This window comes from Crocodylus porosus, unplaced genomic scaffold (genome assembly GCF_001723895.1).
Source record: "Crocodylus porosus isolate Cpor-Errol unplaced genomic scaffold, CroPor_comp1, whole genome shotgun sequence".
Lineage (NCBI taxonomy): Eukaryota > Metazoa > Chordata > Crocodylia > Crocodylidae > Crocodylus > Crocodylus porosus.
This window is the reverse complement of record NW_017728909.1, coordinates 68,289,248-68,314,361: the sequence shown is the minus strand read 5'-3', so window position 1 is coordinate 68,314,361 and position 25,114 is coordinate 68,289,248. Positions and strand designations below refer to the sequence as shown.

Genomic DNA, 25,114 nt, shown 5'->3' with positions numbered 1-25,114 from the left:
CTCTTTCCTGCTTATGCAGGGGGTCGGACTCGATGATCTATTGAGGTCCCTTCCGACCCTAGCATCTATGAATCTATGAATCTATGATGGAGGGAACAGAGCAGGGGAATGAGGCCAGTGCTGTATCTCCACCACCTCCAAAGAGCAGGGCCGGGGGGACAGGGACGAGGCCACGCCTTGGATATGGCAGCAGTATGGGGTGCTGGCAGGGTGCAGAGTGCTGGCTCCTGGCAGGTGACAGCAGCGCGGGATGGTGGGTAGTGGTGCTCCATCCCTGCCCTCCCCCCAGCGGGGGGGGTGGCAAGGAAGAGGGGAGTAAGGGAGGGAGAGAGGGGAGTGGGAGCGGTGGCACCTTGGGGCACTGGGTGGCGGCGCTCCATCCCCCCCCTGTTCCCACCTGACCTCATTCATGACTGGCAATTTGCTACTTTTTAATATAATCTTCCAAATGTGAAAAACTTTCCTATATATCAGGATGTCCTCCATCACCACCTCTCCTTTCCTCCCTCTCAAAAAAGGATAAGGAAAACAAATGAGTTTTGCAGAATGTTTTGAAGATCACCAATATCAATATGGTAACCCAAGGTGAAAACTGAGTTTTAGAGCCCAAGATCCCTTGGTAAGAATGAACCTCGATCTCATTACACACCAAGGTGCTGCTAGCTAAACTGATTCAGATGTATGCAGTTGCCAAAGTTGCATGTAAAGAGGCCATAACCCAAGTAGAAGGAATACAATCCAAAAGAGTTTCAGAGCAAAACTAATACCTTAAACTCATAATAAAATTTGCTGGGAACAACTGAAGGTCAGAAAGGAGATGGTCAACAATGATCTCATTGAGAAGAAGAGTACTGTCAGACTACAGTATAACCATTTTGCCTTTGTCCTTCCTCTTCCCTTTCCTTTCTCTTGTCTATGTATGACTCTTGATTATTTCAGAGTAAACTTTACACTGTACATTTTTAAGACAGAGGCTGTACTATTACTTTTTTTACAAGATTTCTAGCACATTTTTAAAATGTGAAAAAATATTAACATACAGAAACTCAGAAGGTAAAATGTGCATGCCAAGTGCCAGATCACAAGCTATGGCAACTAGACATTCTAAAGGGTTTGAATATGTAATGCTCAAAGAAAATATGAACTGATCCAATCTCAGTGTAACAAACCTTATTTTTTAAGATACCACCATATTTTAGGCACCTTGCTATATGGTACCTTGCAATGTGAGTAGCTTCCCTGAAATTGCAAAAAAATACAGTCAGAACCAGGGGCAGACCCAGGAGTGGGGTGCAGTGGTACAACTACACCCCTTTTGATTCCTGGTCCACCCAAAGTTTGGAACCAACTGCCTGGCAGTAGCAGCAGCATTCCTATTCTGGCATCAATGAGGGAGACTATTTACCTCATGGCTCATTATGATCAACCCAAATCCTTCTAAACTATTAATTCCACAGGTGTTAATGACTCTCTCACACCATTTTAGTGGCCTTGATGTTTGTCTAATCAAGCTATCCTTTTTTCTGCAATTCTACTCTCTGTTAGATGTTCCTGGTAATACAGCTTCTATTCCACAACCCTGCAGACTCAGCCTGTTTTTAACCCTGGCTACAAGTATTAACCCAGGTATGGAAATAACTTTCAGTGAAGTATCAGATGCACTGTCAAGATGCTCAGTAAGGCTAGATTTTGTTTTATGAATCTGAAAGAGATGCATTTTTTAAAACTAATAACTACAGGATTAAACAAAGTATTTTGATTATTTGTCTAGCCTGTTGTGTTTTTTATACATTATATATGATGATGCAACACACCATCTGCACCCCCCTTTTCAAAATCCTTGATCTGTCCATGATCAGAACCATGAAGAAATACCTAAACTTTAAACACTGTTGAGACTAATGAGAGTATAAACAGTTTAAATACGGTTTTTAACAAACAAACTTCAGTTAACATTTTTTTTGGTAGGGCAGAGCTGAAGTTCAGCCCTCTCCTAATTAGTTGTCATCTTTTTTTTCTTTTTAATTCTCAACAGTATCTGTTTATAGTTACTTTGGAATCTTACCAGAAAAGAAATAAGATCACGCTGTATTTTTAACTTGCAGAGGGCAGATAATTTATTACAATCTGTAACCCTTTCTGGAATTTGGGTATAATCCACACCTTTTAGAATTACCTCCATATATAAATCTAATATATGACTTTTCATCCTAGAAGACAACTTTATGATCTTTTTCTCTTTTGCACTATTGTAATATTCCTGGCTGGAGATATTTTCTTGACCTCTAACTAATGTAGTCTTTAGTGCCAGGGGTTTTAATTGGATTGAAAATAACTTTCTTTCAGTGAAATAGATTTTAATTTTCATCTTGGGATAAAAATCCTAAAATCAACCTGCCTTTTGTTCTCCTGGCAAATGGGATCAGGTTTTTGCTGAGGGGGACAGGGGAAGGGAAATCTATTACTTGAATCGTTTCAAAGACTATTCAAAAATATTTTGACTAATTCTGGCAAATACACAACTTCGTAAAATAAATTACTAAGGCCCTAGTGTACATTAAAACAATGATTTAACTGGGACTGGAGGGATTTTATGATCCATCCCAAATATCACACCTCCTGTCATGCCAACTGATCGTTGGCCCCAGCCCTGGATTGGGTTAAGATCCCAGGCTACCAAGAGCCAGGGCTGATAAGACAGTCGATTGTTTTCATCATCCATTGGACAGCCCAGGCTACAGTTTCAATTTATGACATCATACAAATGAACCACAAATGTTCCACATTACGTGGAATATCTTTGTGGCTGGTTTTCCACTTCATGGCACCATAAATTGGCTGAATGTGTACTGTTGTTGTTATTCATGGTGCATTGAATATATTAATCTCTCCATAACTGGAGCTTGTGCCGGGAGCCTTAGTCAGACTCCTGAATTTAAGTGCAACATTAAAAAACACTACTCAATTTCTGTTATGACAATTACTGGAATGCTTCAGAAGCTTTTACATTCATTTCTAACTGCTAGTCTGAACAACAATCTGCTTAAGTGGCAATCAGTTATATTAAAACGAATCCAATACTACACCCATTTTGGAGAAATTTAGGCATCCTGATTGAGACAGAGAAACCACATATCCTTTAAATAGGGCCATTTTTGCTCATGAAACGTGTGGCAATGTACATTAAGTTAATCATTTAAAGCCAACCTGAAAACGCAGATATTTCTTTGTTTTTTAAACATTTATAACATGGAAACTTCTGATAATGAGAAAAAAACAAAAGAAAAGGGGTAAAAAAATAGTAAAGAGCAAAAATATAGGAGTGTGTCATTTAAATACCTTTATATCAGCTAAATAAGCAACAGGCTTTCAGACAAGAGAACCAAACTCAGTGGAAACTGTACAGTGAAGTGTTGTGACAACTTCAGATTAAATAATACATGTGAAAAAAGGAATTTGTAATTACAAGACGTAAATGGAATTAGTGTTGCAATCAAAGTCCTATCTAATCCAAATGCTCATAGGTAAACTAAAGTAATGTCCTTCTATTGCACTCAGCAGATTACGGAAATTTTAAACAAGACAGCAGGGAACGTAAACGACAACCCAAGGGATAGGATAGAATGAGCAGCAGGAGGGAGGTATCCCCACCCCCAGCTTCTCCACATTCCCATTTACTGGGTCAGGGAGAATGGGCCTAATTGGTTCTCCCCTTCACCATATAGGCACCTTCCATATTGCCTAAAGTTTTTAGTTCCTGCCCCCACTCCGAAACAGTTTGATTCTGTGGGTTCATATCTGGAAAATAATTTCCTACTGGATCAAACCGACAAAGAAATTGGAAGGGGTTTCCATCTACTTGTACCATCGTGAAGGTACAACTAGACTGAAAACAACAGTATTTCAAAGTTTAATGTCAGAAAACTCAAGACTGATCTTGGTGACTTGCAACCAGTGTCCTCATGGCATCTGCCACTACCACCCTGCTGAGGTTTCAGAAATTAGTTAAGCCCTATAGGTGTCATCTGAGAAGCTCTATCCACAAGTTATGGGTTCGGTTACGTGGTAAGAAACACATAACCCCGTCACAACCAATTATAATACCTGGCATATGAAAGCAGAGGATAATATATAGCTTCTCATCCCAGTTTTAAGTTAATAAACCCATGTGTCTGCCACTGTATCCCATGTGTCTACCACTCATTTCACCTGTACCCCCCAATCAATACTTTCTGTTCTTTTAAGTCCCACAAATCAATACATATATAAGGTTTCTTTTCACTTTGGAATATATATGCAACCATGCTTGTTAGTCGTCTTTCAGACAATGAACTGCAGAAACAGTTTCCCTTTGACCCAGAATCAATAAAATATGCAGACTATGATTTTGGGCATAAAGCTGTTGCCAACTATGTTAAACCACTCACAAAAAATGCAAAATGACCAGAAATGGTTCTCTTTTAGAGATGTAAAATTAAGAATATCTTAGAGAATCAAACTGCCTCTTTAAAAACACTGACTAGAGAATTTTAAGCTCTCTCATTTCTTAAAATGCACAGATATATGCTTATACTAGTCTTTTGTAACAGATTGTATGTAGGTTCATTTTGATAACTGAAATAAAAATAAAATTATTCAACTAATTAGATAGTAAATAGTCTTAAGCAAATCAAAATATACCTTATGTCTAGCCATAATTAATTAATACTGTGTGCTTTAATAATGTCAGGCTGTTACAAAACAGAAAGAAAAAAGTAAAACCCCGTACCTTCACAACCAAAATCCTTTAAACGAGTGTTATTTTCAGCAGTTTACAGTAAAACCATTTTTCAATGCTCATTACTTGGAGCCAGGTTAATATCTCTGGTTACTTCACATAGGATTCTCATTTAGATTGCCCTTTTCAAATATTAATGCCTCAATCAAAATTTAAAAGGTGTTTCAAAACCTCTTTCGACTTATTAATATTCATACCATATAGATGAGAATGAATGTCTGAAAAAGTAACTGGTCTTGAATCCCTCAGCCTTTGATATACAACCTCTTAATCTTTGATATACAACTCATAAGGGAATGTTTCTAGAGTATATTAGTAAGTACCTTCAGGTGGGTAGGCCACAGAGTTTTGCTAGATTTTCACTAAATTATCCTAACACCAAATGATAACTAAGCACAACACTTTTTTGGTACTTTGTCTAAGGCATAAAGTTCCACCACTACTCTAGGAATGTGCATTTCTTCAATTGGTCAAAAATCTAATCCTTCCAACAATTCAGTTGTGTTGTCAACTTAGAGTGTTTAGATTTAAAATCCTTAACTTCTAAAATCATGTTTATAAACGTTGAAATTAATCTCAATGTCTAGCCATTACTTTTGGGGGTTTTTTTATTTTTATCTACAGGTCTCCTGAAGAACACCCCACTTTGGTCTTGGGCCTCTAAAACTGTCACTTTACTTGGGATTCAAACTAACTTTCACCTTCATCATGGAGGGTTTAGGCTACAGTCCCCTTGCAATTCACTGTGATCATCTCAGCAGGTCTGAACTGAGTTTAGCACCTGATGTTGTCTTCTTTTTTTACAGACAGTGGCATAGCTGACTAGCAAGTCAGCCAAGTACCATTTATTTAGAATAAAAGCATTACAGACATAATATTTAACTGCTTGCACACACTTGCCAGGTAATGTTCATATTCTGCATAGAGTTTTGACATCGTTATAACATGTAAGTTCGTCAGTTGTTAGATTTAGTGAAAACAATCCTGTCCTTTCATAATGTATCTCTTTATATAAAGTTTTCTTTCTTATCTGTCAGGCTGCTAGAACCAGAAAAAAAAATCAGTATATTTTACCGCTCCGATAGGATGAGATTCCTCCAAACCTTTTAACGGGGTTAGTGATTTTTGTTAGTTACTTTCCAGTAACTCTGCTTCCCACAGGAAACCATCCCTTGAGTCAGGAACAGAGAGATATCTAAAACAAAGAACTGATACAAAGGTATTTTGCTTTTGTGGCATTGCATGTTTCCAGAGCACCACATCTATCCCAGAAGTAACTTTAAATAGGTTTTGTTTGCTTGTTTTTTTTAAATAAGCTGGACTTTGGCAGTTTTTATCTAGACGAGGGGAAGCTGGTCACCATATGCTTGTGCAAAGATTCAAGAAGACGCATATTAACTTGTGAAGAGCCACATGTGGCTCTGGAGCTGCAGGTTGGCCACCCCTGATCTAGACATTCTTAACTCTGTGTTAAATATTCCAGTTCTGTATAAGGAAGAATAATAGGAGTATTCAAGGTTGGTATTGTGGCTAGAAAGGCAACTCAAAGAAGCTGAACAATTTTATAATCCTACCACAGATGATTTTTAAAACAAACCTGCCTGTGACTTGTAACAGCATTTGGACAGTAAAATATAACAATTAGCAGAGTATGAAATTAGTAAAAATAAAGCCCACAACTTCCTACAAAACTGCTACATATTTTGACTAAAACCAATGAGTACCTAACCTAGTTGTGTGTGTGAAGGAAATTTTCAGATTTCTCTCTCTACTGTATGTACACTATACTATACACCTGTGTGAGCATGTGCATGTGTGCACACATGCACATGTGTGTATTTTATAGTATGTATAGTATGGAGAATTTTCATTTTCTCCATTTGAATGAAGCTATTTGCTAGTATTCATATGAGAAACTTTGACTGCTAGAAAGAGCCACATACGCAAACTTGAAATCCAGACTATAAAAATTACATACGTCTGAGTGATGTAGGTTGTACCCGTGTTGGTCTAAGGACATAGGCAGACAAGGTTCCTTGAGTGAATCTGGTATCTTTTATTACACCAACTTAAAAAGTTGGAAAACAATTATTAAGCAAGCTTTTGGGTTCAAAAACCCTTTATCAGGCTAAGGAAGTTTCAGCAGTTGGTGTGTGCTCTTCCTGGACGGAATGAAAAGTAAGGAAGCCAGAGGCTTATCATTCCATCCAGGAAGAGCACACAACAACATTTTTCCAATAAGCACCTTTCAAAAGGACTGTGATGAAAAAACAATTGGTATTCACACAGTCCCAGAGGTAACATGGACATACTTTATTTAATCTCCTTTATCATGGAATCAGGGTTGGTAATAGCACAAGCAAGTTACAGCCAGAAATATCATCATCCTAAAACGTAAGTGATTCTATTCCTTCACAAAAACATGACTCTAGCAATTCAAAATCATTATTGGGTTATTTATGCAGTTAGATCTATTAATGATGTACTGGGATGTTTCTGTAAAACAATTCAAAACAATTTATGTAGAATCCGTGACTGTCAGATAACAGTATCATCTTGAATTTAAAAAAAAGCACAAAATCAAATGCAACTATACTCTTCTATACATACAATCTGTTTCAAACAGAAATTACTGGCTTTCTGCAGAAATCACTGGGTGATATTCTCTGACCTGTGTTATGCAGGTGGTTTGATTAATGAGTTCTGATTAGTTAGATTAGATACATTAGTTCTGTTCTGACTTAAAGATCACTGAATGTTTGTGGATTTAAATTCTGTACCTGAGCCAATGCTAGATTTGCTTGTTCACAATTCTGCAAAACACTGAACAGGGACATCTTGGCCTTTTGGGTTTGTTTGTTTTTTTTGGAATGGTAGAAACAATTTTAAAAATAATCTTTTAACATGCATTGTAATTATTTTGGATTAGGGCCCATTACTGCTCTTTGCTGAAGTTCCTCCATATCCTAAACTGTTCTGGAGAGTTCTTTACCAGCTCTTCAGTGCCCATCATTAATGTTCTCTAAACAAGCTGGGGGAAACAGTAATGACTAATATTATTACAGTAGTTTCTAGAGGCCTAGTTATGGACCAAGAATATATTACGCTAAGCTTTGTATAGAAGATATAGATGGTCTCTGCCCCACACAGTTTGTACTCACGAGACAACCAATGAATACACAGGCAGGGGACTAAAGGACAATTAGACAATACTGGTTAGGGTAATATTCCGTGGTCCCACTAAATCAGATGTAAATTTTGTAGATATAAAAGAAGGGATTCAAAGGAAATTAATGAAGTATATTTCTAGACATTTACAGGAAACTTCTTCTAAGTATGAGAGGCAGGATAGGAGAAAGCATGCAGCAGCTTGTTCTAAAAATATAATAGGTTAATGGGGAGGGTGGTATTGCAGACTCCTGTGGGACGGGGGTCTGTATCAAGCATCACGATGGTATGCTCCAACACTTCCTGATGTTTCGGGTGATGCTTCAGACACACAGAGTCAGTCAACGCCCACTTGTTTCTGCATATTATATAAAGAATCTTATATGTACCTGAGTGGCAACACCTAACAACATACCAAGGCTGCACATTCATTGTGATCCTGTGACCCTCAAATTAGCAGGGAATATCTGCGCCAACTTTAAATTGCCCCATGTACATGGGTTGCTTCCTTCTACCTCCAGTTTTTCTGTAAACAAGATGCCCTCTGGGGTCCAATATCCTGCCCCAGAACATGTCCATGAAATCAATCTGGCAACTGGAATGCCTTCATCAGCACTAACAAATTAGTTCCTCAATGCCAACCCCACCATTTAATATCCTGACTTTGGCCTAATACACCGCATAACCAGCTTCTCTGAATAGCTTATAAGACTGGCCAAGATCGCTGCACTGCCAACCTTCGCAGATGGGGACTAACATAAAAATCCAAACTGCAGCTGTACCCGAACACAGACAAGCACACTCTGTTCAGACCGTATGATAGTTTGGTACCCTTGAATTTGGTAAACAAGGAATCTGCTGTCTGGCTCAGCAAGACATACATTTGCTAAAGAAAGATCAAGAAAGAACTGAAAAAGCTTATGGAAGAGATGATTAAGAGTTCTGTTTCAGCCAAATTGAGCAAGAGCTGTTAGCCAGACCTCCACAAGAAGCAGTGATAAAGACAGACTACAATTTTAGTTTGAACAGAAGGAAGCAGATTTGGCACAGAGGAGATCTGTGAGTCATCAGCACATAGACAAGCAGCTTGAGTTTGTTTTTACAGATGAGATTATCCAGAGATAAGAGAGAAAGAGAGTTTTTTGACTTTCGAACTTTTATTATACAAATATTAAAAACAAATAATATAAGTGAAAAGGTATGTGGCCTTCCCAGGGGGCAAGCAGAAAATACTTGTCAGCAACAAAAAACATTATGTCACTAAAGACTGAAACACTCTTCTGCGTGTCCCTTAAGAGGTTACACAGTTACACCCTGTCTTCCACCTTGCAGAGTGCCCCTTCATGGCTCAGCACAACACAAAGTTGTCCAGATTTTGTTGCAAGGTGAAGTGTCCAAACTCAAATGAAATGCATACCCAGACCAGGAAGCGGAAGAGTTGAAGGGCATCAATGGAGCCAAGCTCTGCAAGCTGGTTTCTGGTTTTTCAGTCACCATCTTGGCCTGGTCCAGCATAAAATTGGCCCAGCAGGTCACAATCCCCTTGGTCACTCAGTACAGGAAAGAGAAGATGTACACAGCCTTGGAAAAGTCCAAGTCCAACATGCCAACAAGGGTGCTGAGAACAGTAAAAAGCAGCTGCAGCCAGGAGCAGTTCAGAAAGACATGGAAGAGTTTCCTTTACCTCCTCCTCACAGAAAGGGCAGGCTGCAGATCCTACTGAGTCTAAGTGGCAGATAAAAGTGTCTGTGGCTAGGGCCCCATGCAGCAGCCACCACTGGAGGTCACCAGTTTTCTTGGTGATGCAGCCACATCAACAAACAAACAATAGTTTAAGAGCTTTTTGCTTTGTATTACAAAGGCTTCATCAAATGTACTTTACATAGGTTCCCAGGGAAGGAAACTGTAAACAAAATAGTAAGCATCATTATGCCCCTTTATAAATTCATGGTGTCTACACACCTTGAATACTGTCCCTAGTTGTAGTCCCCACACCTCAAAAAGGATATAGAACATACAGAAAAGGGCAACAACGGTTAGTGGTAATGAAGGGCTTCCATATGAGGAGGGACTAAAGAGACTAGTCCTATTCAGTTTAGAAAAGAGATACTTAAGGAATAGGGGGGACATATAAGAGTTTACAAAATACAAAATGATGAAGAAAAAGTAAATAGGGATTTATTATTTACTATCTCTCACAATATAAGTAGTAAGGGTCATAAAATAAAGCTAGTAGATAATACATTTTAAACTAACAGGAAAGTTCTTTTTCACATAACATATAATTAAAGCATTGAAGTCATCTCCACAAGACGTTGTGGAAGCTGACAGTTTAGCCATACCCAGACAAGGATTGGATGAATTCTTGGAATTCTTATTTTGGCACTGTCATGGCATTTTCTTCTAGTAGTTTAAGAGTCAGAAAAAAATGCTACTGACTGAACAACATCCAAAGGAAATTTTCTTTCATAATTAGAAGATCCCTCATTCAAATCTGAAGAGAAAATTGATTCCTCACAGTATTTCTACTATTTTGACCTAAGCACCAGGCAAATCTATAAAAGGACTACATCAGAGCTTCAGACACTCACGAAGTCATCTAAATCAATATGATTTCCATTTATATGCAAACAGCTTAAACACAATCAGTGCAATCTGCTTGGTTTAAAATATGATCTGCCATACTATATGTGTAGGTTCAAAGTAACTGAAAAGGCTACACCCTAAAGACCAAACCTGAAAATCTGTTTCATTCCAAGCGTCTCTTTTTCACATTACAGGTTTCTCTTGCTTTATGCGGGTTCGGCATGTGCAAATTCGTTCTTATGCGATGACCCTTTTTATATCAAAAATTTCTTATATGCAAGGTAAATTCACTCTTAGGTGATCTGTGTGGCGGACATCCGTAGTCAGTTGCTTTGTGCAGAGCATTGTGTAGTGTGAGTGATGCGCAACAAAATATAGTCTCTCCTGTGTGGATCTGTGCTCCTCGCTCATTGTCTGCAACACGTTTCTTAGTTGCCATTCCCACTATGATAGTGCCCTGTGCTTGTGTATACTGTCTGCTGTTGGTGAGTACCAAAATTGTCTTGTAAAAGTGGTAGAAATGGGTCTGGGGGTCAGTACAGTCAAGGTCTTGGAACATATCCCTATTTGTTACATTGTCAAGTGGGTTTCATTTATGCGATTTTGAGTTACGTGCCATTTTCCAGGAATGCAGGTACAGTATAAAGTGAGGGAAACCTGTAAAATGGTAGCTTTTCATGTAAGCGTGTTTAAACGAATGAAAGAAGGAATAGTTACAGAGGCCAAAGAACTGTCTATTGGAGAAAGAAAAACAAAACCAAAAAAAAATCAATATATAGTTCTAGCTTTCATTAATATAGTTTCACTTGAACATATAATTTAAGACAAGACTGCACCCTAATTTTCAGGAGACCTAGTTTATAAATATGGGAGACATTTTCATATTTGAGGAAATTTTCTGTTCTGTGTTAAAAGCTTTGACATAACATTTTGAGAAGCTATATGGATGATCAAAAAGGCTGGAAAATAAACAAGAACTCAACTCTCATATACTGTATTTTGAAAAAGCACCTATTGTCCTATGCACCTTAGTTATCAATAAGAAATAACCAGATTTAAAATAACTTCCTTAGGTACAGGTAAAAGATATATTTCTTAGGAAGTTATAAACCTATAATAGAAAGCCTGCATTTTGCTATTTGCATAACAAGAATGAAGCTCTATAAGTCTGTTTCCAACACACACAGTGAGCAAACCTAGGAGTTAGCAGAAGACTAGGAAGTTGCACAAGGCAGTGCCGAATTCTCTTAATATATATTAATAATTTCTAAAACTGCAAGTCTTCTCTCTTCAGCTTCCCTTTCAACACAGATTTAACTTTTAGAACCCCTCACATGTGCAGGTGATAGGTGCGTGGTAGGTTCTAACGCGGCATCCCCACAATTGCACTCCCAGCTGCAGGGGAGACCTTGCTACACATACAAAATAAAGCTTTATCTCAACCCTCTATAAAAGTTATTTCTGAGGTCTAACTTTATAGCTAGCTGGAGTTTTGTATTGTGTGATAACTACTTTGTATGCATAGCTGGTCTCAATGTGATTTCACACTTAACCAATTAATTGCACAATACCTATAACATGCAGAGAGGGCCTTAGTTCTTCCATACTGCTTCAGAACCCAAGGGTTGCAGCATTTCCTTTTTTTTTTCATAAATGCAAACTGTCATTTGATTATTCTGAGATCCATCCCCCCCCCCCACACACACACACACACAGATCACTTTTTTCTTCTACTCAAGCCTGTTCTTCACATAGTACCCCTGCAACCACCTACCAGGCCACTTCCGCACACACACCAGCAAAATGGCAAGTAGCAATGTAAGCCAGAAAGCCATTTGCTGACCTAGAGAACTGTAAAAGGTAGTTAGATGTGTTAGCCTGAAGTCATGACATGGTAGCACCTGAGAAAGTAACTGGTTCAGAGGGGCATAAGCTTTCACAAGTGGCAGCCTACTTCATCAGATGCTGTGAATTTATGTTAGTTTCCAAGATGCCACCATTTACTGCCTTGTCTAGAACTGTGGTGAGCATTTAGGAAGACTTTAAGTACCAGAAAGGAGGAGATGAATAGGAAGAATAGCAAAAGCAAGAAGTTGCAGAACCTCCTCCACAGGAAACTACAAAACAGGAAAACGGGCTAACTGCGGGATGAAGCACAAGACAAACAAGCTGACACCCCGCAAAGGCACCTAGAGATGAAGTGTTTTTTGGCTCTTGAGCTGGCAGACTTAGGAGCTGTTTCAGGGGGGAGTTTAAGAATAGAGTCATTTCTGATATGGGTTCCCTGACTTTGCATAAGTTAATTTGTTTGTTTTATAGTTCAATTCAATATTATTTCATTCAATGAAATAACAGCACATTCATCATTATTTCAGCATATTTGATGTTATTTCATCCACTGATCATATCAATTCTGTGTCCCACATTAAAGTCCCAATTCATTTCTGTGTGCAAATGATGGTGTTACTTTTAGTTAAAAGAACTACTTAAAATTAAATTTATATGCAGCTTAAAATCACTCTTTGTGCTTCCTTTTTGACGATTTGAACGTCTGAGGAGAGTCTACTCAATGGAGACTTCTCAGTACAGAATTCTGCTTACCTCCCAAACTCCTATGCCCTCTCTACACTTTATATGCATCACGCAATTACCAAGTTAACTGCACAATTAATTTAGACTGGCTACACATGCAAATTAACTATCCCACCATAAAATGGTCCAAGCAGCTATAAAGCTATTGCTGGAAAATGTATAACAACTTTATAGCTGGCTGCTCTCCAGCTTTAACTTGCATATGTAGCAGGGTCTGCTCCAGCAGCTGACCAGGCTCCCAGCCACAGGGGTGCACCATGTGCAACTGCGGGATTCTAGGTTTCAGCAGTCATGGGTTACTGTCACGATCTCCAAGCCCCAGGGGTCAGCTGAGGGGCTCTCAGTCGCAGAAGGGTGCTTCTTTCAGGTGATCCCCCCCTGCACCAGAAATAAGGCATGATGGAATCTAATGCACAATTCCACAATCGTGCCTCCTGCCATGCACGTGAGGCATGGCTCAAGGTATGATGGTGTGGATTGTGCATTAGATTCCATTATGCCTTCAGCTACATGAAGAGGGGCCCTTAGCCCTATCAGCACACAGGCTTTGCTTGTTTTTTTCTGATCAAACTCTTTATTCAGACATTTTCCAAGTCTGAGTTGAAGAAGGATCAGGAGTTCTTCTGCAATTCAGGAAATGTGTTACATGAAGTAAATTTTGATTAACTAATGGTAATTATTGAATTCAGATTACTTTATAACTATTATCTGTATAAGCTTCTTCCAGGGACCATTATTTGAACAGAAAAATAAAATCAGAAATAAAATCTGAACTTTTTTTCCTTTTTCCTTTTTTTTTTTTTTTTTTTAAGAAAGAGATATCCATTTATTTTAAAAATGGAAAATTTTCCTTTTCTCCTAGTTTCTTTTATTTCCAAGTACTGACCTGCCCCCCTTTCCCTCCACTAAACCTCATCTGATTTATATTTAGAAATTAGAGGAGCATCATCAGGATTTAAGTTTGCAAGCAACTTAAATTTTATTAGGGGAAGGAGGAGGAAAAACCCTTTTATAGTCTTATCCTAAAACCAAGCAAAATGGAGACCATCCAGGATCACATTGTGTTTTTCTTACTTCCCTGCATAGTTATTACTTGCTTAATAACTCCAAGGCAAATTTAGGGTGCTCAATGCCTTTGAAAATTAGACAATTTATTTAGGTGATTGAAATTTATGACAACAAACTTTAAGTATGAAAAAAAATCTTGCTCTGTACAGCTGACTACTATTCAGTTTTAAAGGCTCTAATTTAAAATAATTCAGTAACTTGAACACAGGAGGTAATGAGCAGCATTGACAATAATTTCAACTCTCATCTTTCTGATCTTTTTAAGAGTTTCCTAGACCACAGTGGGTAAGGGTTTCAGGGGAATGGAAAAGGGAAGGGAAAGAGAAAGATGAATAGAGAGGATTATAGAAGATCAAATTTTAAAAATTAAGGTGCATGTCATGAACCACAAATAGCAAAATAAAACACAAAAAACTTAAAAATCTGACAGTTGTGTAAATAAGTGAACACTTCATTCATAAATAAGCTTTATAGAAAATACTTAGAAGACATTAATTAACTTCAATTTTAATGTCTAATTCAAATCTATAAATACTACTTTTTCTCAAGTATGGCTGAGGCCTGAGAAGTTCATGCCCTTCATCACACTGACAAAAACATATTTGCTGTACTGACAGTATATCTTCATAGCACTGCTATTACACATATGCATCAGATTTACAGCTGTATTAAACATTTACCAAAACCTTCAAATATAAAAGTTCAGTGGGAATGAAATCTATAATTTCTTTTCCCTTCTCAATTTTTTATTAATTAAAATCTGGGACCCTCCAAAGTTGTATATGAAGTCAACACTGATGGAAAATTAAACTATAAGAATTAATATAAGCCTGTATTTCTTACCAGTAATTTTCAGTGGAAGAAGGCATGTTACATCCAAAGAGTAACATGTGATGGACAGTGTCCATGCTGGCATGAGGCTTAAAGTCAACTGAAAGACAAAATGATAAAAAACAAAGCATAAATATGAGTCTTATTCTTGTTAAAGGAAATCATTTTGACTAAAGGAAAACATTTTGTTGACTTTATGTATATTGTAAATATTGTGCAGTCATTCTGTCATGGTATTATGAACAGAGATAAATTATTTGGATGCATTTAAGATGTAGTGGTTTAACACAAGAGCAAATCAAACAATAACAAGAAGAGGCATGAAAAATTAATACTTCAAATTGTGTTTTTGTTTGGTTTTTAAATGTCAGCTTATCTCTATGGGACAAGTAAAACTTACTGGAAAATGGATTTGTAATCTTGCAGAAAATGGAATTATGACTTTTCTTACTTGTCCAGACATGCTTCCAATAAATACTCAAATATTAAATCTCCATAGCTTCTATATCAAAACCTGTAGAAGCAGAATGATTTGTTTGGAAGAAAGGAAAAAAAAGCCCCTTTAAACGAAAAATAAATAAATAAATAAATAAAAAGCTGTGAAACCAGATCTTTAACAGTTTGTCATATAATACAGAGTTTAAACATTAGAGATGTTGAAAAGGTTGTATAATGTGAGCATTCAGAGCCTTTTTCTCAGAATGCAGTGTCCATCAGTGGCACTGAAAATACAGATGAGCTTTGTCCATATGACTGGCTTGAGGAAGTACATTTCTGCTGTTGAGAACAGTTCTAAATAACTTTATATGAAAAGAGTATATTGTGCTTCAGAATATTAGTAGATGTAGCAGGACCCATCTTCTAAGAGCAAGACTCTTTAACTGCTCAAAGTCTTATAGTCCCTCTAAAGTTGCTCCCACATTTATACAAAGCCAACAAAGAGATAGCTAATGCTGAGTGACATGCTGATAGGTACCAGCACAAAAAACAAGATATCATACATCATGCTGGGTTACAAATGAATGAAAAGTTCATCCTAAATACTCCAAAAAACACACACCACAACTAACCATCCTGTCTCCAAAAGGGACACATATTGGCAGATAGTGTCACCAGCAGAGCTTTGGCTTGTTCGACCATTAGATGTTGTTTCAAAAAGGATTGCTAGAAAGAAATGGAATCTACCTGATGAAGAGGGTAGAGAATTTTCACAGACAGACTTGCTAACCTAGTGAGGAGGGCTTTAAACTAGATTTACTGGGGGATGGAAATCAAAGCCCTGAGGTAAGTAGGAAAGCGGATGACCTGGAGGAAGCGCAAGCAAGGGGGACAACAGGGGAGGCCATCTCATTCTTCGTGAAGAAGTAGGGCAATTGTCTAGTTACCTCAGGTGCCTATACATAAATGCATAGAGCCTGGGAAACAAGGAGGAACAACTGGAAGTCTTCACAGTCACAGAACTATGACATGAGTGGAACAACAGAGACGTGGTGGGATAGCTTGCAAGACTGAATGCAATACTGTCATGGATGGGTATAAACTGTTCAGGAAGGACAGACAAGGGAGAGGAGTTGTGCTTTAAAACAGCTGTGTATGACTGATCAGACCTCCAGTACGAAACTGCAGTCAGGCCTGTTGAAAGTTTCTGGATTAGGGTCAGAGGGGAAAGCAATAAGAGTGATGATGTGGTGCGTGTCTGCTATAGACCACCAGACTAGGAGGATGAGGCAGCCAGCAAACAGCCAGCAGAAATCTCCAGATCACAGGCCGTGGCTATCATGGGGGACTTCAATGGGGAGGGCAATACGGCAGTACACAGGCAATCCAGGAAGCTTTTGGAGTGAGCTGGAGATAACTTCCTGGTGCAAATGTTGGAGAGGCCAACTAAGGGCCATCCTCTCCTTGCCCTGCTGCTCAGTTGACTGATGTGATTGCAGAGCCACAGGCCATTATTTTTGAAAACTCACGGCAGTCAAGTGAGGTCCTGGATTACTGGAAAAGGCCAAACAGTTCCCATCTTTAAGAAAGGGAACAAGGGAGGATCTAGGAAGCTACAAACTAGCCAGGCTCACCTTAGTCCCTAGAAAGATCAAGGAGCAGAGCCTCAAGGAATTAATTTCTAAGCACTTGGAGAAGAAGGTTATTAAGAACAGTCAGCATGGATTCACCAAGAGCAAATCATGCCTGACCAGCCTAATTGTGTTCTATGATGAGATGACTGGCTTTGTGGATGTGGGGAGAGCAGTGGACATGATATACCTTTTCTTTAGCAAGGCTTTTGATACCGTCTCCCACAGCTTTCTTGCAAGCAAGCTAAGCAAGTATGGATTGGATGAATAGACTGCAAGGTGGACTAAAAACTGGCTGGATCACTAGTCTCAAAGGGTAGCAATCAATGGCTCGATGTCTAGCTGTCAGCTGGTATCAAGTGGAGTGCCCCAGGGGTTGGCTGGTCCTGAGGCTCGTTTTATTCAATATCTTCATGAACAACCTGGAAGATGGGATGGAGTGCACCTTCAGCAAGTCTGCAGGTGACACTAAGCCGTGGGAGCAGTACATATGCTGGAGGGTAAAGTTAGGATTCAGAGAGACCTCAACAAATTGGAGGACTGGACCAAAAGAAATCTCATGAGGTTCAATAAGGACAAGTGCAAAGTCCTGCATAGGTACAGGTTAGGGACCAACTGATTAAGCAACAGCTCTACAGAAAAGGACCTGACGGTTACAGTGGACAATAAGCTGAATATGAGCCAACAGTGTGCCCTTGTTGTGCAGAAGGCTAATGGCATACTGGGCTGCATTAGTAGAAGCGTTGCCAGCAGATCGAGGAAAGTGATGATTCCCCTCTATTCAGCACTGGTGAGGCCACATCTGGAGTACTGTGTCCAGTTTTGAGGCCCCCACTACAGAAAGGATGTGGACAAATTGGAGAGAGTCTAGCAGAGGGCAACAAAAATGGTTAGTGGGCTGGGACACATGACTCCTGAGGTGAGGCTGAATGAATTGGACTTATTTAGTCTAGAGATGAAAAGACAAAGAGAGGATTTAATAACAGTATTCAGCTCCCTGAAGGGTGGTTATAAAAGATGGAACTAGACTATTCTCAGTGGTGATAAATGACAGAACAAGGAGCAATGGTCCCAGGTTGCAGCAAGGGAAGTTTAGCTTGGATATTGGGTAACTCTCTCTCACCAGGAGGGTCGTAAAGCACTGGAACAGGTTACCCAGAGAGGTTGTGGAATCTCTATCCTTGGAGGTTTTTAAGACCAGGCTAGACAAAAACTTGGCTGGGATGATCTAGCTGGTGATGGTCCTACTTTGAGCAGGGGGTTGGACTAGATGACCTCCTAAGGTCCCTTGCAACCCTCGTTTTCTATGATTTGGTAATTCTGTAGTTGTCACCTAAATATTGCTCTGGCACCTACATACCAAAAAGCAGAAAACAAAGCAAGGAAGAACTAAAAGCAAAAAGTTGTCAAATGAATTGCAAGTAATAAACAAATTAAAGAGTAAAAATCAAATTGCTTTCTTAAAATCATCAGTTTTCAAGCTGTTCTGTATTATCAGTAACAGCAGCAGCACTTTTTTGAGAATTAAATATCCTTTTTAACCTGAGAGAAGCAAAATACACTAACCTTTAATTTAAATGTTGTGAAATGAAGTAATGAGCAACATTCAGATGATTGCCTATTTTACGTGTGGGTAATATATTATGCACTTAGGAAGCTGAGCAACCTGGAGAAAAAAAAATCTAAAGCACCATAAATTTAACCCACTGTCTCATACAAAACCCAATATCAGAGGAGCTACAGGACTGAGAGACAACAGCTTACAGCAAGTCCCCATTGTGGAGTCCCTCCTTTTGAGAAGTGTGCACGGGGTCAACAAAGCTTTGTTTAATATTTCAAAAAAATATTTAGATAGTTTAGTTATATTTATGCATTGAAAAACAAAGCTATAGAGCAATCAGAAAAGGCATCACTGTCAGGAGGATCAATTCTAAAATGACAGCTGGAGTTTTATAATTCCTTCAGGATGCAAAAGAATGCTCAAAAAACCCACAATGAAACCCCCCCGAAACCATTTGGTAATGAGTTTCATGAGCTGTGATACTTAAGCTGGCAGCAAAACAGAACCAAAACACTCCAGAACATGATGCGAGAGGTACAGTATTCAATAATGAGCTTTTTTTCCACGGGGAAAATGTTTTCGTCTTCTAGAAAAGGAAAGGCAGTGTCAGCTCTGAAACTGTCAAGTTAAACTATTTCTCATAAGTAGGGATTAAAGTATTAATATATAAATTACTAGATTAGGTTGCAAAACCCTACTAACAATCTGCCTTCTTCACCCAGGCTTGCTTTTCCTATACTTGCCTCTGACATCTATTTTTTCCTGTAATTTACTCCTTACTATCTACCCATAATAGAAGATCGCTTGCATACAAGCTACAGTCCATGTCACACTTGCCCTTATTCACACTATTTATGGTTTTAATAAGAAGCTAAAAACCTCTATTTTCAGTAAAGGTAAAACCAGTCTCTCAGAACATTTATTTTACATAAAAGTATGTTCCAACACATTCTGGTAGAATATACCAGCAGTACATTCTAGCCACCGGACTGCATTTAAATTTTAGGTAAGACCTTGGTAAAAATTTAAAGAACTTCAGAGAAACCAGATTAGCTATCTGTTTTGCTTCTTAAAAATGATTGTCTTAGGTGCCCTGCTCCTTAGAGTAGAAAACTGCTAGGCAGAGAGCCCTAGCAGTGAGTGGGGAGCCCCAGCTGCAGGTTGCCAAGGCAACCTGAGGGAGATAAGGATCCGCACCTGCCCGGGCGGCTGAAGGGAAGGGGCAGGACCTGGCTACTATATAAACCTTAGGCTGAGGTAGGCGAGCAGTTCCCTGCCAGCAGCCATAAGGGTAGGAACTCTGTTGGAGTAAGGAAAAAGAAGAGGCCAGCATGCATGGGCAGCTGTTACGGGTGAGAGATGGAGGAACCCTGTGACAGGCTTGAATGTGATTATGGCCCGATGGCTTAGGTTTACATTATAGCCAAAGGGGCTTGAGTTTTCTGCTTACTGTTAGCAACTGGTGGTTTGGGTGAGGACATTAGGGGTTGGAGGAGGCCTCATAGGGGATCCATGGTAGCTCGGGGACCCCAGTGTCAGAGAGGATGCAGCATTTTGGGGTGCGCAGACCCCAGCCCCAGAGCAAAGGGCCAGGCATGGCTACAGCCACCTGAGCCCACCCGCAGGGGAGGAGGGGGTTCGAAACCCTAAGGAGGACAGTTGGGGCCAGGTATGGCTACGGCCACCTGAGCCCACCTGAGTGAGAGAAGCCCCAGAGCAAAGGGGGCAGCGAGATAGACCAAACAACGTCTGGTACATCTGCGAGGCTTTGGGCATGGTACAGGGGTGGTTGGAGCCATGCATAGCCCATAAGGCTGGGGTGCACTGAGACACCCAGTACAGAACAGGGCCAGGGTACAACAGAAAACAGTGTCAAAGAGGATGAAAGGTAGCCTCCCTTTAATATTTATAAGGCCAAGATGTGCCAGGTGAGATTTGAGGGTGCTTTGAGGCGAACTTGGCACGGTAAGGGGAGATCATGGCCACCCCTAGGACCCTGCGCTGTGACAATAATTGTATCTATCTTATATGAATCATACAGGAGATGAGGAGAAATTAAGCATATAAAATCAACTTAGCAAAACTTCAGATAACTTATCTGCTGGAGAAAGGGATATGCTCTTGTCCCAAGCATCCCGTTAGCACAAGCACCAGTCAGAAATACCCCATCTTCTGAGTGCCCAGTTTTTTAATGTACTCAAACTCACAGTGATAAGCAAGGACTCCTAGTCTGTGTGTAAAGCCAGCCAGATGCCTAGGAATGCACACCAAACTGGTATTTTCAAAGAAACCTAAAGGCATTAACCCCAACAAAGTGCAATGGGACTTTGGTGCCTTATTCCCTTCAAATCCTTTAAAACCCCATTTTAGAGTCTTAATTACAATATTGCAAAGAATATTTCCAGAAAATATTAAGAAGGGTACCTGTTTTATATTGCAGCCTTCCACAAAAAGTTGCTTTTGTATATAAACCAACTTCTGTATTGCCCTGTGCATTTTTTTCCAAAGTAATCTCACTTAAACCTGAGAAGTTCTAAAAATACCACTTGGTTTTGCCCATGGAGTAAATCAAGCTGAAAAGACACATTGTATTGTAATGTTATAGTAAACCAACCTAATTTAATTCTCACCTGTGCTGCCTATATATTTGGTATTTTTTAATTGTGCTCTGACTCAGGAATGATACCAAGCTTATTTGTATGCTAAATCCTATGGAGGCTTCAAACATATAGCCAGTTAGTTTAAATTAATCCAAGAGTACCCAATGCCTCACCCATGGAATTGTCTAAATTGTTTCTCTTTTTCCAGCACATCACTTGTCCAATCCAATCCTACAACTTCTTTCAGTGTGCACTCTAAGCAACAAGGCTATGGGACTTTCTCAAGCAATAGGTCCATGTTTATAGAGTTTGTTGCTTCCAGACCAAAGATGTATTTAGAAGCATAGATAGCTATTGTGACTAAGTACTTTTCTGCTTGCTATCCTTGAAATCCTGGAAATTTAGATGAATGTGAATATTAATGCATGCCTAATGCTGGAGATGCATAGTTTTTCCTCCTCAGGTCTAAAATGTTAGTAAACCTATGCAAGCTATGTGTAGAATGTGTACCCCCATACCCCAATGTATGGGACAAATTGTCAAGACATGATGAATAAATCCCCACTAATGATTAACAACTCCAGTGGGGAAAAAAATGTATCATGTGATTACTGGGATGGCTTCCTCAGGCTCATCACCACCAGATTTAGAGTTTAGAAAGGAAATTCACTCCCTGACTCTATCCTCCAGTTTGACTGGCAGGGCCCTTGGATATTTTGTGCCTTCATCTCCAGCATGGGGCCTTGTTAGTTTGCTGGGATTAACAGGGTACCTGCCACTGCAAAGGGTTGTAAAACTTGTGGAATTTGGGTCTGATAAAAATACTGAATGTTATAACTAAAAAAAACTGAATAACTAATACATGATAATGTTCTTTTAAAAACTTAATTCAGAGTTCTTAATTTTACTCTTACCGTACTCTGTTTGCATGCATGACAACAGCTCAAAGAATAGCACACAACATTATTTTCTGCCCACAAATTCTGCTTAGACCATTATCATAAAATAATTCTGCACTAAAGACAGACCTTTTGTTTCAACATTTTTCTCACTATAGCTTAATAGCAAAATTATGATCAACTCTTGGACAAGAGAGACAATGTGTCATTTAGGTGGACTCTTTAACTTGGTTTGTAAGTGTTTTAAGCTGCTGTTGCCAATTTAAGGAAGAAATGAAAATTCTGAAGGAGGTCATAACTATGAAATATGATGATCTTCATTGAATTACCCAAGACCCGTAGAAAATGTAATGCAAGTGAGATACAAAAGGCTAGACTTTATGAAAGGTAAAATTAAAGGTTAGGTCACTGATGTGCTGAGACCATTACCTACCATGCTGACTCATTTTCTGTCTTGTTTATTTGTATTCCCCCCATCAAAGCTGATGTCTTTTTTTATATTTAGGCTGCAGGGTCCTTGAGAAAGGAGATGGCACAAAACATTACTGTTCCTATGATTATAATCCACAACTAGGACTCTAAGGAATGATTGTCAATATTACCATCAATAATAGTACTAATGTTATCATATTAATGTTGATTGGGCCTACTGAAACCATATTTCTGAGAAAATAATTTTTACAATTAAAATCCATGATCACTACATAAACCAGAATATCAGGGGAAAATGAGTTGTTCATCATGTCTGCAGGGCCATTTCTACTACTCTTCCTAACTAGGCATGTTCTTATCTCCATTCCTGTGTTTTGTCAGCCTTCTAAAATAGCAGTAGGTACCAAAAGGAGGAGACACCACCTGAGCAAAGGAGGAGACACCACCCGAACAAGACAGGTTACAAATGCTAGGAATGCCCAGATAAGAAACAGGGGTCCAAACAGTCTCCCAAATCAGGGGGTGGCACACACAGCTAGGCAGGGCCTTATATGCCTATATACCAATTCTTGTAGTATGGGGAATAAGCAGGAGGAACTTGCCCTCAGAATAGCCAGTTCAAACCCAGACATAATAGGGCTTACAGAAACTTGGTGGGATTCATCCCACGACTGGGCAGTTAGCATTAGGGGCTATAGGCTTTACAGGAGGGATAGAGAAGGAAGGAAAGGTGAGGGTGTGACACTGTATGTCAAGGAGCAATACACATCCTCTGCCAGCAAAATGGGGTCAGAAGGGCAAGCTGAAGTGCTCTGGGTCAAGATACAAGGGGGCCATGAGGAGAGGGATCCAACGGTGGGGATCTACTACAGACCCCGCAACCAAGCGGAGGAGCTGGACTGGGAATTTTTGGGCCAGCTTGCAGAGGCACTTAAGGCAAGAGATATAGTTGTCATGGGTGGTTTAAATTACCTGGACATCGGCTGGGAGGAACAGTCAGCCAGGTCGGCCCATTCCAGGAGGTTCCTGGCTGAGATATAGGACCTCCACTTAATTTAGGAGGTGCACAGTCCCACCAGAGGAAATGCCCTGTTGGACCTGATCCTGGCCACAGGTGATGACCTGGTAAGAGGCCTCCAGGTCCTTGATCACCTGGATGATAGTGATCATCACTTGCTGAAATTCACCATCCAGCACAGGGTGTCAAGGGCCAGCAGCAAGGCGGTAGCCCTAGACTTCAAGAGGTCCAATTTCAATGAGTTGAGGAGATTAGTGGAAGAGGCGCTGGGGTTCTCAAGGGTAGAGGAACTCAGTGCCCAAGATGAGTGGTCGTTCCTTAAGGAGACGATACTCAGGGCCCAAGGGGTGACCATCCCAACAAAAAGCAAGGGGAGCAGGAGTGCCCGAAAGCCCCCCTGGCTCACCAAGGGTGTACAGAAATGCTTGACTGCCAAAAAGGCAGTGTACTCCTGGTGGAAGGGGGATGCTCTCTCTAAAGAGGAGTATACCTCCTCTGCTCGGGCCTGTAGGGGGGGTTGTCGGGAAAATTAAGGCGGACATAGAGCTAGGACTTGCGTCCAAAATCAAAGATAATAAAAAGTCCCTTTTCAAATATATAGGGAGGATGAAGAAAGCACCTGGAAATGTCGGGTCCCTGCAAGATCCTCTGGGCAATCTGGTGGTTGCACCAGAGGAGAAAGCAGACCACTTCAACTAATTCTTCACCTCTGTTTTCTTGGGCAGGGACCAGGACTTCCCCACCGTGATGCAAGACGGACTCAAGGGGAACGCCTCCAGACCTCAGGTTGGGGAGGACTGGGTTAGAGAGCTTCTGGAGGGGCTGGACGTGTTCAAATCAGTGGGTCCAGATGCTCTCCACCCCAGGGTGTTGAGGGAGCTAGCAGGGTTATTGCAGGGCCCTTGGCAGGGCTTTACGAGTGCTCATGGTGCTCAGGCCAGGTGTCAGATGATTGGAAGACAGCCAACGTGGTCCCCATCTTTAAAAAAGGGAGGAGGGAGGACCCGGGCAACTATAGGACCATCAGTCTAACCTCAATCCTAGGGAAACTCTTTGACAAGATCATCATGGAGCACATCTGCGATGGGCCAGCCTCAGAGATGATGCTCAAGGACAACCAGCACGGTTTCATTAGGGGCAAGTCATGTCAGATGAACCTGACTGCCTTTTATGATCAGGTCACAAAAGCCTTGGATGTGGGTGTTGCCGTGGATGTAGTCTTTCTGGACTTCAGCAAGGCCTTTGACACCGTCTCCCACCCTATTCTCATTAAAAAATTGGGCGACTGTGGCATTGATGCCTACACAGTCAGATGGATTGCAGATTGGCTCAAGGGTCATACTCAGAGGGTGGTGGTGGATGCGTCATATTCGACCTGGGGAGAAGTGGGCAGTTGAGTCCCCCAGGGTTTGGTTCTTGGGTCCGTGCTGTTCAATCTCTTTATCAGTGATTTGGACGATGGGGTGAAAAGCACCCTGTTTAAATTCGCTGATGATACCAAAATTTGGGGTGA

General features: G+C 40.1%; 1 protein-coding gene across 9 annotated transcripts in view; it reads right to left on the bottom strand.

The window, feature by feature from the left end:
- Positions 1–25,114, bottom strand: part of PAM (peptidylglycine alpha-amidating monooxygenase) — a 263,686-nt gene that overhangs the window by 101,025 nt on the left and 137,547 nt on the right. For all 9 annotated transcript variants that reach the window (XM_019532420.1, XM_019532427.1, XM_019532419.1 and 6 more), the window contains exon 5: positions 15,035–15,122. In XM_019532420.1, coding sequence (XP_019387965.1) covers positions 15,035–15,122 — 88 coding nt within the window. The remainder of the gene's footprint in view (positions 1–15,034; positions 15,123–25,114) is intronic.